The sequence below is a fragment of the Phoenix dactylifera genome, chromosome 2, assembly GCF_051530095.1.
Source record: "Phoenix dactylifera cultivar Ajwa chromosome 2, Ajwa_hap1_PhDact_Kaust_v1.1, whole genome shotgun sequence".
NCBI classification, from domain to species: Eukaryota; Viridiplantae; Streptophyta; class Magnoliopsida; order Arecales; family Arecaceae; genus Phoenix; species Phoenix dactylifera.
Window position 1 is genome coordinate 5973403 of NC_143191.1, and position 12235 is coordinate 5985637.

At 40.2% G+C, this 12235-nt stretch overlaps 2 protein-coding genes across 5 annotated transcripts; one reads left to right on the forward strand and one right to left on the reverse strand.

Moving 5' to 3' along the window:
- Positions 1-106: 106 nt before the first annotated feature.
- Positions 107-6737, reverse strand: LOC103704353 (S-adenosylmethionine synthase 3). 4 transcript variants are annotated; one of them, XM_039131743.3, is made up of 3 exons: positions 6159-6737; positions 4922-5079; positions 107-3864 (listed from the first exon to the last, which is right to left on the reverse strand). In XM_039131743.3, the coding sequence occupies exon 3, from the start codon at positions 3862-3864 to the stop codon at positions 2689-2691; it is 1176 nt and encodes a 391-aa protein (XP_038987671.3). In that variant the 5' UTR covers positions 4922-5079; positions 6159-6737; the 3' UTR covers positions 107-2688. The 4 variants fall into 4 exon arrangements, with proteins under 4 accessions (XP_038987671.3, XP_088571228.2, XP_008785826.4 ...); XM_088715102.2 differs by lacking the exon at positions 4922-5079 and having other exon boundaries at positions 107-3885; positions 6159-6736; XM_008787604.6 differs by lacking the exon at positions 4922-5079 and having other exon boundaries at positions 6159-6734.
- Positions 6738-9309: 2572 nt separating this feature from the next.
- LOC148714521 (soluble inorganic pyrophosphatase 2-like) lies at positions 9310-12225 on the forward strand. Its single transcript, XM_088715105.2, has 4 exons — positions 9310-9408; positions 9639-9746; positions 10318-10383; positions 10460-12225. The coding sequence occupies exons 1-4, from the start codon at positions 9388-9390 to the stop codon at positions 10553-10555; spliced, it is 291 nt and encodes a 96-aa protein (XP_088571231.1). The 5' UTR covers positions 9310-9387; the 3' UTR covers positions 10556-12225.
- The last annotated feature ends 10 nt before the right edge of the window (positions 12226-12235 follow it).

A 12235-nucleotide genomic window follows, 5' to 3' on the forward strand; every position in this document is an offset into this window, starting at 1 on the left:
AAGAATAATTTATATGAAGAAAACAAAAGAAAGAAAAATGAAAACCTTTTCGGCTGATACTATAATTTTTTTTTTTAAATCTTCTGCTGATCTTCTGTTCCTTCTATTTTCATTTTCTATGCAATCAAACGGCGCCCTTAAGTTTCTTCGATGTCGAACATCCAAAGGAGATTTCCCCTGACTCACTTAAGATTATATTCATAATTCTAGAACCATAACATAGCCCCAGCCTTATTCCAGTTCAGCTCAGTGCTGTGATGGCTGATGCTGTTGTACAGGTTGTGCTACAGTTTGGTGTATCGTTTTTTGATCCCTAATTTTGGTGGTTGTGATGATATTAAATGCCTGAGTCTTGGTATTTAGGTTTGCTGCATTGTGCAAACCATCATTCCATTTGTGCATGGCTGCAAGCCATTTTTGAACTTTGAGGTTGATGCTTGGCTCTGGGAGCAGATCATACACAGAACTCAAAATACTGGCTTGTATTACAGCCCGGCCTGAACACAGTGGACTGAGTTGCCATTGGACAACAGTTTATAAGCATTTGTCCTTATTTTAATTCTTTTGCACAAGTAAATTTCCAAGTTCCAAGGCGTTTATTGCCATTAACCAAATAAAAGAAGGGTAAGAGCTCGGACCTGAAGCGCACTTGGCCGGGAGAGCATGTTTATGGATACGCAATTTATATGACACATTTGCGTGCAATTTGTGGGTGCGTGATGGCAGTTGGTTCTCATTGCCAGTGGCGCAACCTGAGAACTTTCAGCATCCTCTTTATCACCAGATGGCTGCATGTTATATCACTCCAAGCAAGATTGTTAGAGCAAAAGCAGCAGCAGTTTCTATGAAAGCAACAAGTAAGTAGTGATTAAGTCATTAGGGATCTAAGATTATACAAATGTTATACACACACACACATATACATATATATGTATGTATATATGTATATATATATGTATATGTGTACAGACACCATTCTGGGCGCTATATATGAATATACACTATAATAGGAAATATTTAGGATATTTTGTTTTATGTCGGAAGGGGCACGATAGTGATATATGTTGAAGCCTTAGATTGTATTCGGTCCAGTTATAAGTAGAGGGATATCCTCCAAATAGAGTATCTTGCCAAAAGGATTAAAAAACAGGCCTATTTTGATAAGTACAAAATGTAAGAGAGAGAAGGGATAATTCTATTCTACCATTTTGGTGGAATAGAGTTATCCAGCAAAAGGAAAATTTATCCTTCTAATTGCTGTTTTGCCCTTAACCACTCTTTAAATATACCAAAAAGCTTGAGCAATTTTGTTATTGTGATAAAATCTAATCACTTTGAAAATAAATGCACTCATTGATTTTGGATTATCACTCCAATTAAATAGTAAAAGATATCTTATCATGTGAAATAGCCTATCCTTTCATAGTACAAAAGATATCTCTCCAAAACTTATCTTTGCCTTCAATGAAGATGCAAACCATGCATCCTACTAATCTAACCTTCATCGACCTAATATGAATGTACACATGAATCCAGGAATTATTCAGTTATTGGTACCTTCTCTTGGAGGGTTATGGATGGAGCAACCATATGTGCCATCATCCATGGTTCAACATACTCTCCAAATAGAACCAACCAAACCAATCAAATAAATAGTGAATAAAATTATTCTTTTTACAAAAAGCAGTAAATACGATTGCTCGCGACAAATCTCACCAAAACCTAGTGCTATCAAATTTGCTGCTGTTCTAAAGTAATCATTATGGGAATAAAGTTGGAATTAATGATAGTTTTCAGCTCTATCTTTTATGATACATGAGGATTATAGGTAATTTGGCCTAAACCCTCCAATCCCACTGAAAGCAAACTTTCAATCCCAAGTACATGATGTAACTTGAGACTTTATTAGCTGGTTAACTGGCACCTTTATAATGATTCCCATGTGAAGCAAGGTGTCTCCTGTAAGATCAAACCTGCTTAATGATAAGCTGGCTTAATTACATCCGTTCCTACTGATCAACACAATGCAGAAATACCCTGTACATGCAATCTATCAAATAGATCTTCAAATACCCCTCAATCCACATTCATATGTAATATATATTGTGTAATGTATGGATTGAACATGCTCCACAAACAGCTAATGCTTCTCAAATTCAAAGGTCAACAAAATTAAAAACTAGTTTGGTTTTAACTGAATCTTTACTGAAGATGATAGTTTGGTGTTAAAACTAAAAAATTCCTAAGAAAAGGATGAGATAACCTAAACTCATTCCAAGTACAGTCGGTACATTATACTGGCTACCATACATGTAACATCTTAAGAGGACGACACATGATCTATTATGATTAGAAAATGACAAATAATTCTAACTATATATCAGAAGTTCAGAACTGATATCTGTCAAGAAGTTAGTCCTTACCTTAAGTTGATCAACCAGAAGCCATGTCCAGCCCCCTTAAATCATAACAGAAGCAGTTAAGAAAAATAAATTAAAAAAATATCACTCTTCCAGAGAATATAAAATGTTACTCTCCTAGCCTTACTAGAAGTACCAGAATAACAAGAGCCATAACATAAACCTTAACCAACAAAATCAGCAGGAAAAAAAAAACTGCATCCAGGTGACAAAAACCTCAAGAAACTCCTACAGAACCAAGAAGGAATTAATGCATCTCTCTCACCCATCAAGCTTTGTCCCACTTCAGAACCTTAGCTTTCTCCCATGTGAAATCAGGATCATCACGGCCGAAATGCCCATAAGCTGCAGTCTTTTGGTACCTGAAGTTTCCTCCCCTCTTCAAATCCAGGTTGACAGCAATCATACCTGGTCTGAAATCAAACTTCTCCTTGACCAAAGTCAGTATCTGCTTATCAGGTATCTTCCCTGTCTTATATGTATCCACAAACACTGAGAGTGGCTCTGGCACACCAATTGCATAAGAAATCTGGACAAGGCACCTCCTTGCAAGCCCTGAAGCTACCACACTCTTGGCTGCCTGCCTTGCAATATATGCACCACTGCGGTCCACCTTAGTTGGGTCCTTCCCAGAGAATGCACCACCACCATGGGCTCCCCAGCCACCATATGTGTCGATGATGATCTTCCGGCCGGTCAGCCCGGCATCGCCGTGAGGCCCGCCGATCACGAAGCGGCCTGATGGGTTCAAGTGGAAGATGGTCCTATCATCAAGGTACTTCGAAGGGATGACTGGTTTGATTACATGCTCCTTCAGGTCCTTTGCTATCTGTTCATTGGTGACAGACTCATCATGCTGGGTTGAGATGAGCACAGTGTGGACTCGGATGGGGACCATGACTCCACCTTCATTTTGATACTCCACAGTCACCTGAGTCTTGCCATCAGGCCTCACCCATGGGCACGTCCCGTTCTTGCGGACCTCCGTAAGCCTGGCGCCGAGCTTGGTTGCGAGGACATGGGTCAGCGGCATCAGCTCCGGGGTCTCGTCCGTGGCGTAGCCAAACATGTGGCCTTGGTCCCCAGCACCAATCTCCTCGGGCTTCTTTGTGAGGTGACCATGGACTCCTTGGGCAATGTCGGGGCTCTGCTCCTCGATGTTGACAAGAACATTGCAGCGGTCGGCGTCGAGGCCAACGTCTGCAGAGACGAACCCAATGCGTCGACAGGTGTCACGGACGATCTTTTCATAGTCAACCTTGGCCTTGGTGGTGATCTCACCAAACACCATGACCATATTGGTCTTGGTGCAAGTCTCGCAAGCTACCTTGCTCTCAGGATCCTGCTCTAAGCATGCGTCGAGTATGGCATCTGAGACTTGGTCGCAGATTTTGTCAGGGTGGCCTTCATTGACTGACTCTGAAGTGAAGAGGAATGTGTCCATCTGCATGAGTTAAGATGAGGACTGGAAAAATTAATTATTCTCAAAATTAGTTGCAATGCCAATTAGTCAGGTTGGTTAAACAGTGGTGAATGAAATCCTCAGAAAGAAAAATACCAAAGTTTGATTTTCTCATGTTAGCAAGCCCATGATTTTGTGAATGTGGTTTCATGGGAGTGAAGTAAGAGTATCATGCAATCAAGACATCATATATGGAGAGCACAATGCTGCAGTATTTGTAAAACAGATAGAAGCCTGCAATCTAAAGGTGCTGCAGCTGAGACAAGAAAGATGATATGCGAGTCCAATTGTATGAAGTGTGCATGCATTCCTGGAAACTCATTACAGATGAAATATTCATCAGAACTAAGGGGTGATTCTGTTCTTGGTCTTGCAACTTAAAATGGCTGACATCGTAATGCTCAATCTAGGAAAAGCATCAAGCATGCATGACGATGATCACAGATGACATGTTCCTGAAAAAATTGAAAATAGATTTACTACTCAAAATCAGGATATCTGAGAATTCAAGTAACTAGAGTTCCTGACACCCAATGTATATATGTGCGTAAGGGTACAAGCTAAACAAATAGTGTCATTGCTGAAATGCATCCATTCTCTCAAAAGGAACAGAAAGAAGGTTGGCATCAGATCAGGATATCAGAGATCTCAAACTATTACAGCAGCATGTTTATGCACTTCTACATGTAAACCAAACTCCTCGTACAGTTGCTTAAAAGCACCCTGCCTCTAAAAAGGTTCAGAGAAAGAGTTTCCAGCTAAAACTGACAATTGCTTAAAGCATACAAGTGAGTCTTATATTTCAAAAATTGGGCGAGAGCAGAGGCTAGAGACTCGGAGAAGTTCTGATCAGGATGAATTCCTCTGGTTAAAGGTTTTCTGAATACATTAATGGATGAAAAGCAGAAAGCAAATATAGATTCTCATAACATTGTTTCATAGTTGAAGGGCTTATTGGACTCTTATTCCAAGAATGAGTTTGTTGATGGCATCAGAGACTATAGGCAGATTAGATGAAACGGGGGATGCATATAAATACCCTTATGGTCCACCTTGGCCTTGCAGTCCAAAAAGAAGTGCAACTCTTTTTGCCTCAATCGGTTTGCCTTTATAAGCGAAAGATTAGCTTCTACTAAGCCCCACCAAGGGTGAAAGGTTATTTAGCTTCAATGCTTCTGGTGGCACATGACCTAGAGACTAGAAGAAAAAAGCAAAATTAGGAGATCCATAGATTTAAGGATGCAGATAGCTATTCATGGAAGTCATCTATTTGATTTCTCATAAAGATCTTGTTTTGAACATTATGTAAGTGATTAGAAATGGTCTTATAACAAGGTTTCGACAATTGATGAACTTTAAAAAGAAAAATATGTAATTTGACTATAGTGGTGGGGATGACAAAACGAACCTTGCAAATTTTTTCTTCCTTATTGTTTTACAGATATCAATCAGAAAAAGGTGTGTGCATTAGCAACTAAGCTGCGAAGAGTTTCAGCACAAATTGTGGCTTGTTTTCAAGGTTGGGCACCTAATTTCTTTTCATGATTACTTCTGCAGTGGCCACTATGTGATGCCATGCACTTGCTCTACTCTCAAACACAATGTACTGTATACAGACAACTTGCATACTTGAAAGCCATCATGACATGACCTGCTTTACCTCGCCTAAATGAAGTAATTCTACTACAACTGGGGAAACATTTATTCTCCGACAAACTAAAGATGCCTGCTAGGAGAATATTGTTTAAAGCGCCTGCAGTACCACGAGCAGAGTTGCTGCTCTTTTTTTTTTTTTTGGTGGAAAAGTACGATGGCGGTGCCCCCATCCCGGGTCAAATTCAGAGCATCTCTGTCCAAATAATTGGATAAACAAGCAAATTGAACCAATCGTACATCATTTTGTTAGAATAAAACGGGTATCTAATGCCCATATAAAGTACTAAACTGCACATCCAAAGCATAAAGTGCACTCTTTTCTTCTAAATAATTCTATACATATCCATCCATATGTGAAATATATATATACACATAAGTATATGCAATGGAAAGATCAAAATATCTATGTTACCATCATATAACAAACTAGAAATATCACAAACAATAAAAAATTCATTCAGACACTGAAGTTTTAACCAAGAAAGATTGAAGAAAGAACAGAGGTGAATCCAGTGCACTGAGAACAGCTTGCAGGAAAACGAGGTGATCTAAAAAAAAAGGCCAAAAAGTTATGAAAGAAGAGATGGAGGAGAGGAATGGGAACGTAGAAATGAACGTACCTTGAGAGGAGGGAAGTGGCAGGAAGAGGAGGCGACGGAAGAGCGAAGAAAGGGATATAAGAAGGAGAAAACCCGAGGGAGCCCGTGCGACTCGTTCCCCATCTCTTACCCGAGAGATGACGAGCGGCGCAGGTGCCACGTGGAAGGGCCCTGGTTCTTCCCTGTTTTGCTGCCGTTGAATCTGGATCTAGGAAGTGAGGTGGGCGCGAATCCACGGTTGGATCATCAGCTGCTCAATTTGAGACAGTTCGGACTTTGGAGTGCTTTGAGAGCTGTGTGGTGGGTGATCCAACGGTGGCTTCACGACGGGCCTGAGCTTGGTTTTGAAGTTCGGCGGGGCAGGCCGGGCCTCAAATTTGAATGCACCCTTTAAACGGATCAGGCTTAGGTTCACATCGATTCAATCCGAGCCAGGCTTGAGCCCGGTTACGACATATAATATATTACATATTCCTTAAAACGCCAACCCTAACATTTCTTAGCCCGATTCAGTTCATTGGTTGATTAAGGAAAGGAGTAGCACTTAGGGTTGGCGCCTCTTTGTCTCAATCCCCCACCCGAGCAGGCCACTCATCCTCTCGTCTCCTCGCCTCTCGGTCTGAACCCTCCACCCCATTTGGCCTTCATTGGCTCCTTGCCTCCTCACCTCACCCATTAGTCCGACGAAAAGAGTTGAACAAGATGCTATAAATAGAGGAGGGGAAGATGAGGTTAAGGCCCATGTAGTAAGCGCAATGTGTGCATTGACACGTGATGTAAATAGAGTTAACCTTAGCATATTATTGCATTGGTAGCCCCTTGCAGCAATATAAGAGCCTGAAAACTCTACAAGTGGTCTATCGGATATGAGGTACCATTGTAGAGCTCGAATTAGGGCATTTTAAACTTTTTTGGTAAAGGCTCCTTCATAATCTCTTAGCTGAAAGGAAGCTCACTCATCATCTCCCAGTCATCGCTTGCCGTAACATGCTTTTCCCTTAATACCTCAATCTTCTCACTTGTCATCCCTTTTCTTGATCTGGCGATCAAGATTGACCTCTCTCTAGGAGACCCTCTCCAAGAGATGTGCAAGGGTGGTCGTCACCTTGCACCTAACAGTCTTAGTGGCTTATTTGGCTTGGCAGGGGATAGGTGGTCTATTGCTATAGGTTTCGCACTGCATGGTGAGGGCTTGCACATACTGCACAAGTAGGGTGAACTGCTCGATGTCAATGGCTCCCAGAGTTGATGGAGGGGCTGAGATCTCTGAGAACCATGTAGAGAGCCATCATACTTCGATCAATTGTGGTGGGTGGTTCCTTGATGGTTGTTTCTCTTAAACTTTATGACTATTTTGTCTTGTTCCTACAGATGGCGCCAATCTATCGATGTCGATCTGCGGATTGACCATGTGGCACACTTCTGCCGGTCTCTGTCGATCTACAAAATAGCATTGGTGTTAGAGGACTCGCCGGATTGGCTCCAGCCGGACCCTTCGATGCTTAAGTCAAAGAAGTAAATATGTAAAAAATTCATGAGAGAAGAGATGATTGAGAGTCTTAGTGCCATAGCAGTCGTTATGCCTTTCACAAGAAATTCAGGATCTATTTGTAACCATGGAGTCCAAAAACTTCTCGAGATCATGCTATAACAGAATAGAATCGTACAATAACTGTCTAAGATCACATTGTAACCTCTCTGATATACAAGGTAATTGCCTGAGGCCATTATGGTAATCCTCAATTGTTGGAGCGATAAAAGGTTTCGAACATGGAGTCATTGTCCGAGGTGGAAGGTTCAGATCAGTTCGGGATGGATGCCGAGTGGGGCATTAATCTGTCAGTCCAAGCTATATGCCTTTACGTCGGGCAATACATGGCTTCTAGTCTTCTTGTCTTTGCTCCGGGTTTGATCGTGGTTGACCTAGCTTGACCATGCATAGTGTCACATCAGCCTTGAGTCGAACAAATCTAGTCATGCTATGTTATTAGGCCCATTTTTTGTATTATCAAATATGTATGTGTTAATCCAACACGGTGGAGTAGGGGACTGGACTACATATGCTTTTTTTTTTCAGAAGATGAAAATATTAACTCATTTTCTTCTCTCTGTTCCCTTCTTTGTGTTCCAGCTCCTGATGTGACCTCATACACTTAATGGTGCAAACGGAGAGCGACATTCTTTCACAAAGCTATGCTGCCAGCTATCTCCATGCTTATTGCTGCTGTGGTCCGGTTCCGTTGGCAGGAAAGAAATAGAAGACTTTTTCTCAATACAAGCTCCACAGAATCCGGCCGTGATCCTCAAGGTAATTCACAACATCAATGATTAGTCTTTGCTCTGTAATCGACAAGAAGTTCGGGGATTCGGGAAGCTCCTTTGGGCAAAGATAAAAGTTCGCAGATACTTCTTGTTGGATCCTTCAAGTTGTAGCCCACATTAACAAGTGGCATCAATATGGTTCGAAAGGAAGAATATTGGATCCCGTTTAGCTAAAGCCCACATTGACAAGTGTCCCTTGAATTTTGTAAATTCCGGTAATCACGAGAGCATGAACAAAATTTCACAATGGTGAAGAGTCATCTTGATGGGGGTGACTTTCCACGGGTGGAACCACCCGTGGTGAAGAGTCACCTGCTTAATTTTGGTCTCCAACAATCTCAAAAGCATGTAGCAGTAATGCAGTACTCTCAAGACCAACTCGAGTAATTTTCATGATCCTTGTCCCCCACTCTCTGTCTCTCTGAAACAATCACACGCACAAGCAATAGATTTGATTATGAAAATGGTTGCTTTGGTTTATTCTTGGCCATGGTGCCTCATTTTAATTGGCATTCCTTATACTCTTCATTTTTTTTTTTTGGTTGTCATACTCTTTCATCTATGCTATTTTTTTTGAGACCCCGTTTTAATTGTTAAATTTGCATCATCTATGCTCTTTGGATGGCACCATGACCAGATGGAGGTGGGAATTATGTCATGTAGGCAGCCAGTTGGTAAAAATAACCACCGCCGTGCCGGGCTGAGGGGGTGGGGGATTAAGAAGAGTGTAAGGGAGTCAACCATGAAAGAGATCTGACCAAAATATTACACAACCATAAATAGTGAATTGTTACATGAACATTTGTTCAAGATAGAGATGAGTTTGTTTTACTTTGTTGGTTTACCTTTGCTGACAGGGGCTGCTGCTTATTTTCTTCTACAAATCTAATACAGGTTGTGGAGAAAACAAAAGGAAGTAAAGTCAAATATGAACCTGACAAGAAAACAGGTCTGTTCAAGGTTTGTGCATGTTAATTATCTCAAGATATGAAGGACCATACTAGCATCTAAATCAATTTTAAAACAAGGGATCTTACTGAAGGTTAAATTTATTCAAATTGCTGGGGTGTCTCTAATCAACAATCCTTTTTTCAAGGAGATTATGATGCTTCAATCTATTTATTTTCCTTCATGCATGTCTTTTTGTTGATAATATACTGGTGTTGGACATGATCCCAGGTTGATCGAGTCCTCTATTCTTCGGCAGTATATCCTCATAATTATGGTTTCATTCTGTGCACACCCTGTGAAGATAATGACCCAATGGATGTTTTAGTCCTCAAGCAGGTGACTTGATTTTTTTTTTCTTTTTTCTTTTCCTTCTTTTCTTTTCTTTAGTAATCATTAGAGGATGGATACAAGGTTCATTAAACTACCTCGAGCACAAGGTCCTAAAAACAGCAAGTGCTAAACCCAAAAGCTTCATGATGCTCCAATCTTTCATCATCATGTCACAAATTTTTCATGTCACAAGTTTTCCTATCAGAACTTGATCTGAATACTCCAGAGGTCTTGGATCTCCTCAATAGGATTCAGACCCAGGACTGCATCTAAATAGAGGAGAGTAACCACCATTTTGCAAAGCTCTCTGATAGGTGCCTGAAATCCCCTACCACTCAAAACCACCTTCTTTATGGAGTGCTAGGAAGTTAATTGCTGATGTTATCCATTCTTAATTTACCAGTTTTGATTTTTCTGTAGGACAAAATGTTTCTTCTTATCTTATACGCTATTTGGGGTCTGAGGTCTTGGTAGATTCTTATAAACCACTGATCATAGGTAATTGCATTCCACTGGTTACTATATAAGTGTATTGATGATTGCTATTAACTATTTTTGAAACCAATTCTTCAAACAGGAACCAGTTCTTTCTTGCTTCTTCCTTAGAGTCAGAACCATTGGGCTTATGCCTATGATTGATCAGGTACTAATCTGGGTATAGAGAAGTTGGAGATTTTCCAACTGTAATCAAGTGACATGCCTATTGGTTGTGGAAACAGGGAGAGAATGATGATAAAATTATTGCAGCCTGCATTGATGATCCTCATTGTCTCGCTGAGATCTGGTGTTTCTTTGAGGATTGTATCCTGTCATGATACACATTTACAGAGCTTAATCCATAAAACAAATATTGCATCGGTTATAAATCTGAATTCCTTGATAAATTATTCGGATAAGAAAAATGAGAACAAGGAAGTTGCTGTCAATGAGTTCTTGCCTGCAGATATGGCTCGAGATGCCATCCAGTACTCCATGTAAGTTGCTTCCAACTACAAGTCTATAAGATTCTGATAAAAGCAGTACCGAACATTGCCCATTTGTTAAATGTCATTGTTATGCATTAATATGCTAGCAGGTATTCATCAAAAGAAAACAAATTGCAAGGCCTGATGGATATTCCTGCCAAAAAAGCAAGGCATGATGTATATTAAATTATTCTTGAGTTATTCAAAAATTACATGCTTATAGATCATATTATGTTTTTTCTTTTTTCAATTCAAAGATGCAGTGCTGATTAATCTCTCCTTCTTTTTCTTCTTCGTATTTTTTAAAATATTTTTTATATGCTACATCATGTTTTATTTGTTTTGGTGCTTGCCCCAGAGCTTTTTGGGTAGGATTAATGTATGGCAATGGATATGAAGATTGGTCTTAAGCAATTTTAAACCACTTTCTGTGGGAGAACATATTTTGCCAAAACTTTTTTTTTTTTAATTAGCGAAATGGTGCAAGTCCCTTTTTGAGAAAGGATATGCTAGCATCATTACAAATTAAACTATCAAATTCAAAGCACATTTTGGAATATGACTGAGAATTCTTTTAGAGAGTATCAGTAGGATAAGTCACAATACTCCTCTTGGTTTTGATGAGTGTCTAAAGACAGTGGCAAGGTATGATCTTCTTGTTCTTGTTCTTCTTTGAGAAATGATAACTGATGTCACCAGCATCTCACTAAGAAGGTGCAATAAGTGGAGAAGAAAAGAAATAGGTAGGAAACCAAACAACAACACCAGCCAGAGACGGTCCAACCTGGGTGACAAAGATTGACATAGATAGGTTGCTGAAGTTCGATTGAGAGAGAACAGCTGCCAGTTTTGTACTGCAAGACAATCGCCGGCAGATGCTAGCAGCAACAACTATTCATCTTATCTCAGTTTCAGTTTCTAGTGCTCATTGCTTCTTTGGCTGGCCATAACTGCTAATATATGGTTGGTGGGTGATTCTTCAAGTGTAATTAGATGTGCGCGTAAAAGAGATGCCTTCTGATATTTTCTACCATCTCTTCTTGAATGATGTTTGGGATTTGACAATCAGCAACTTCCGAGTCGCCAATGTGTTTAGAGAGGCTAATGCAGTGGCAAGCTATATCTTGGGAGTGCTACCTTGTCTGATTGTGCAGTGGAGCTTGCTGAAGTAGCTTGGAATGATAAGCAGCTGAGTTTTGTTTTCCAGAGTGGTGCCAACAGGTAAAACCAGTACAGTAGTAGACAGAGAGATGATCCTTTCCATCTCAGCCCAAATAGAATGCACAGATAAACAAGAGGTTATGGTTCAGAATAGGGATTTTCATCGAAACAAGAATCATAGGAGGGAGTATTTGTCATTATCATCATCATCCGACCTATTCGTGTCCATGTCTAAAATTCTGGAGGTTAGAAGGTTCTGACATAATGTTAGACAGCTGTAAAGAATGAATGTTCATAGCAAGTTGACATCTGATTGTACACTCCCTATTTCAAGCTTAATAGGTTTGTTAAATTAGCAAGGCATGAGAA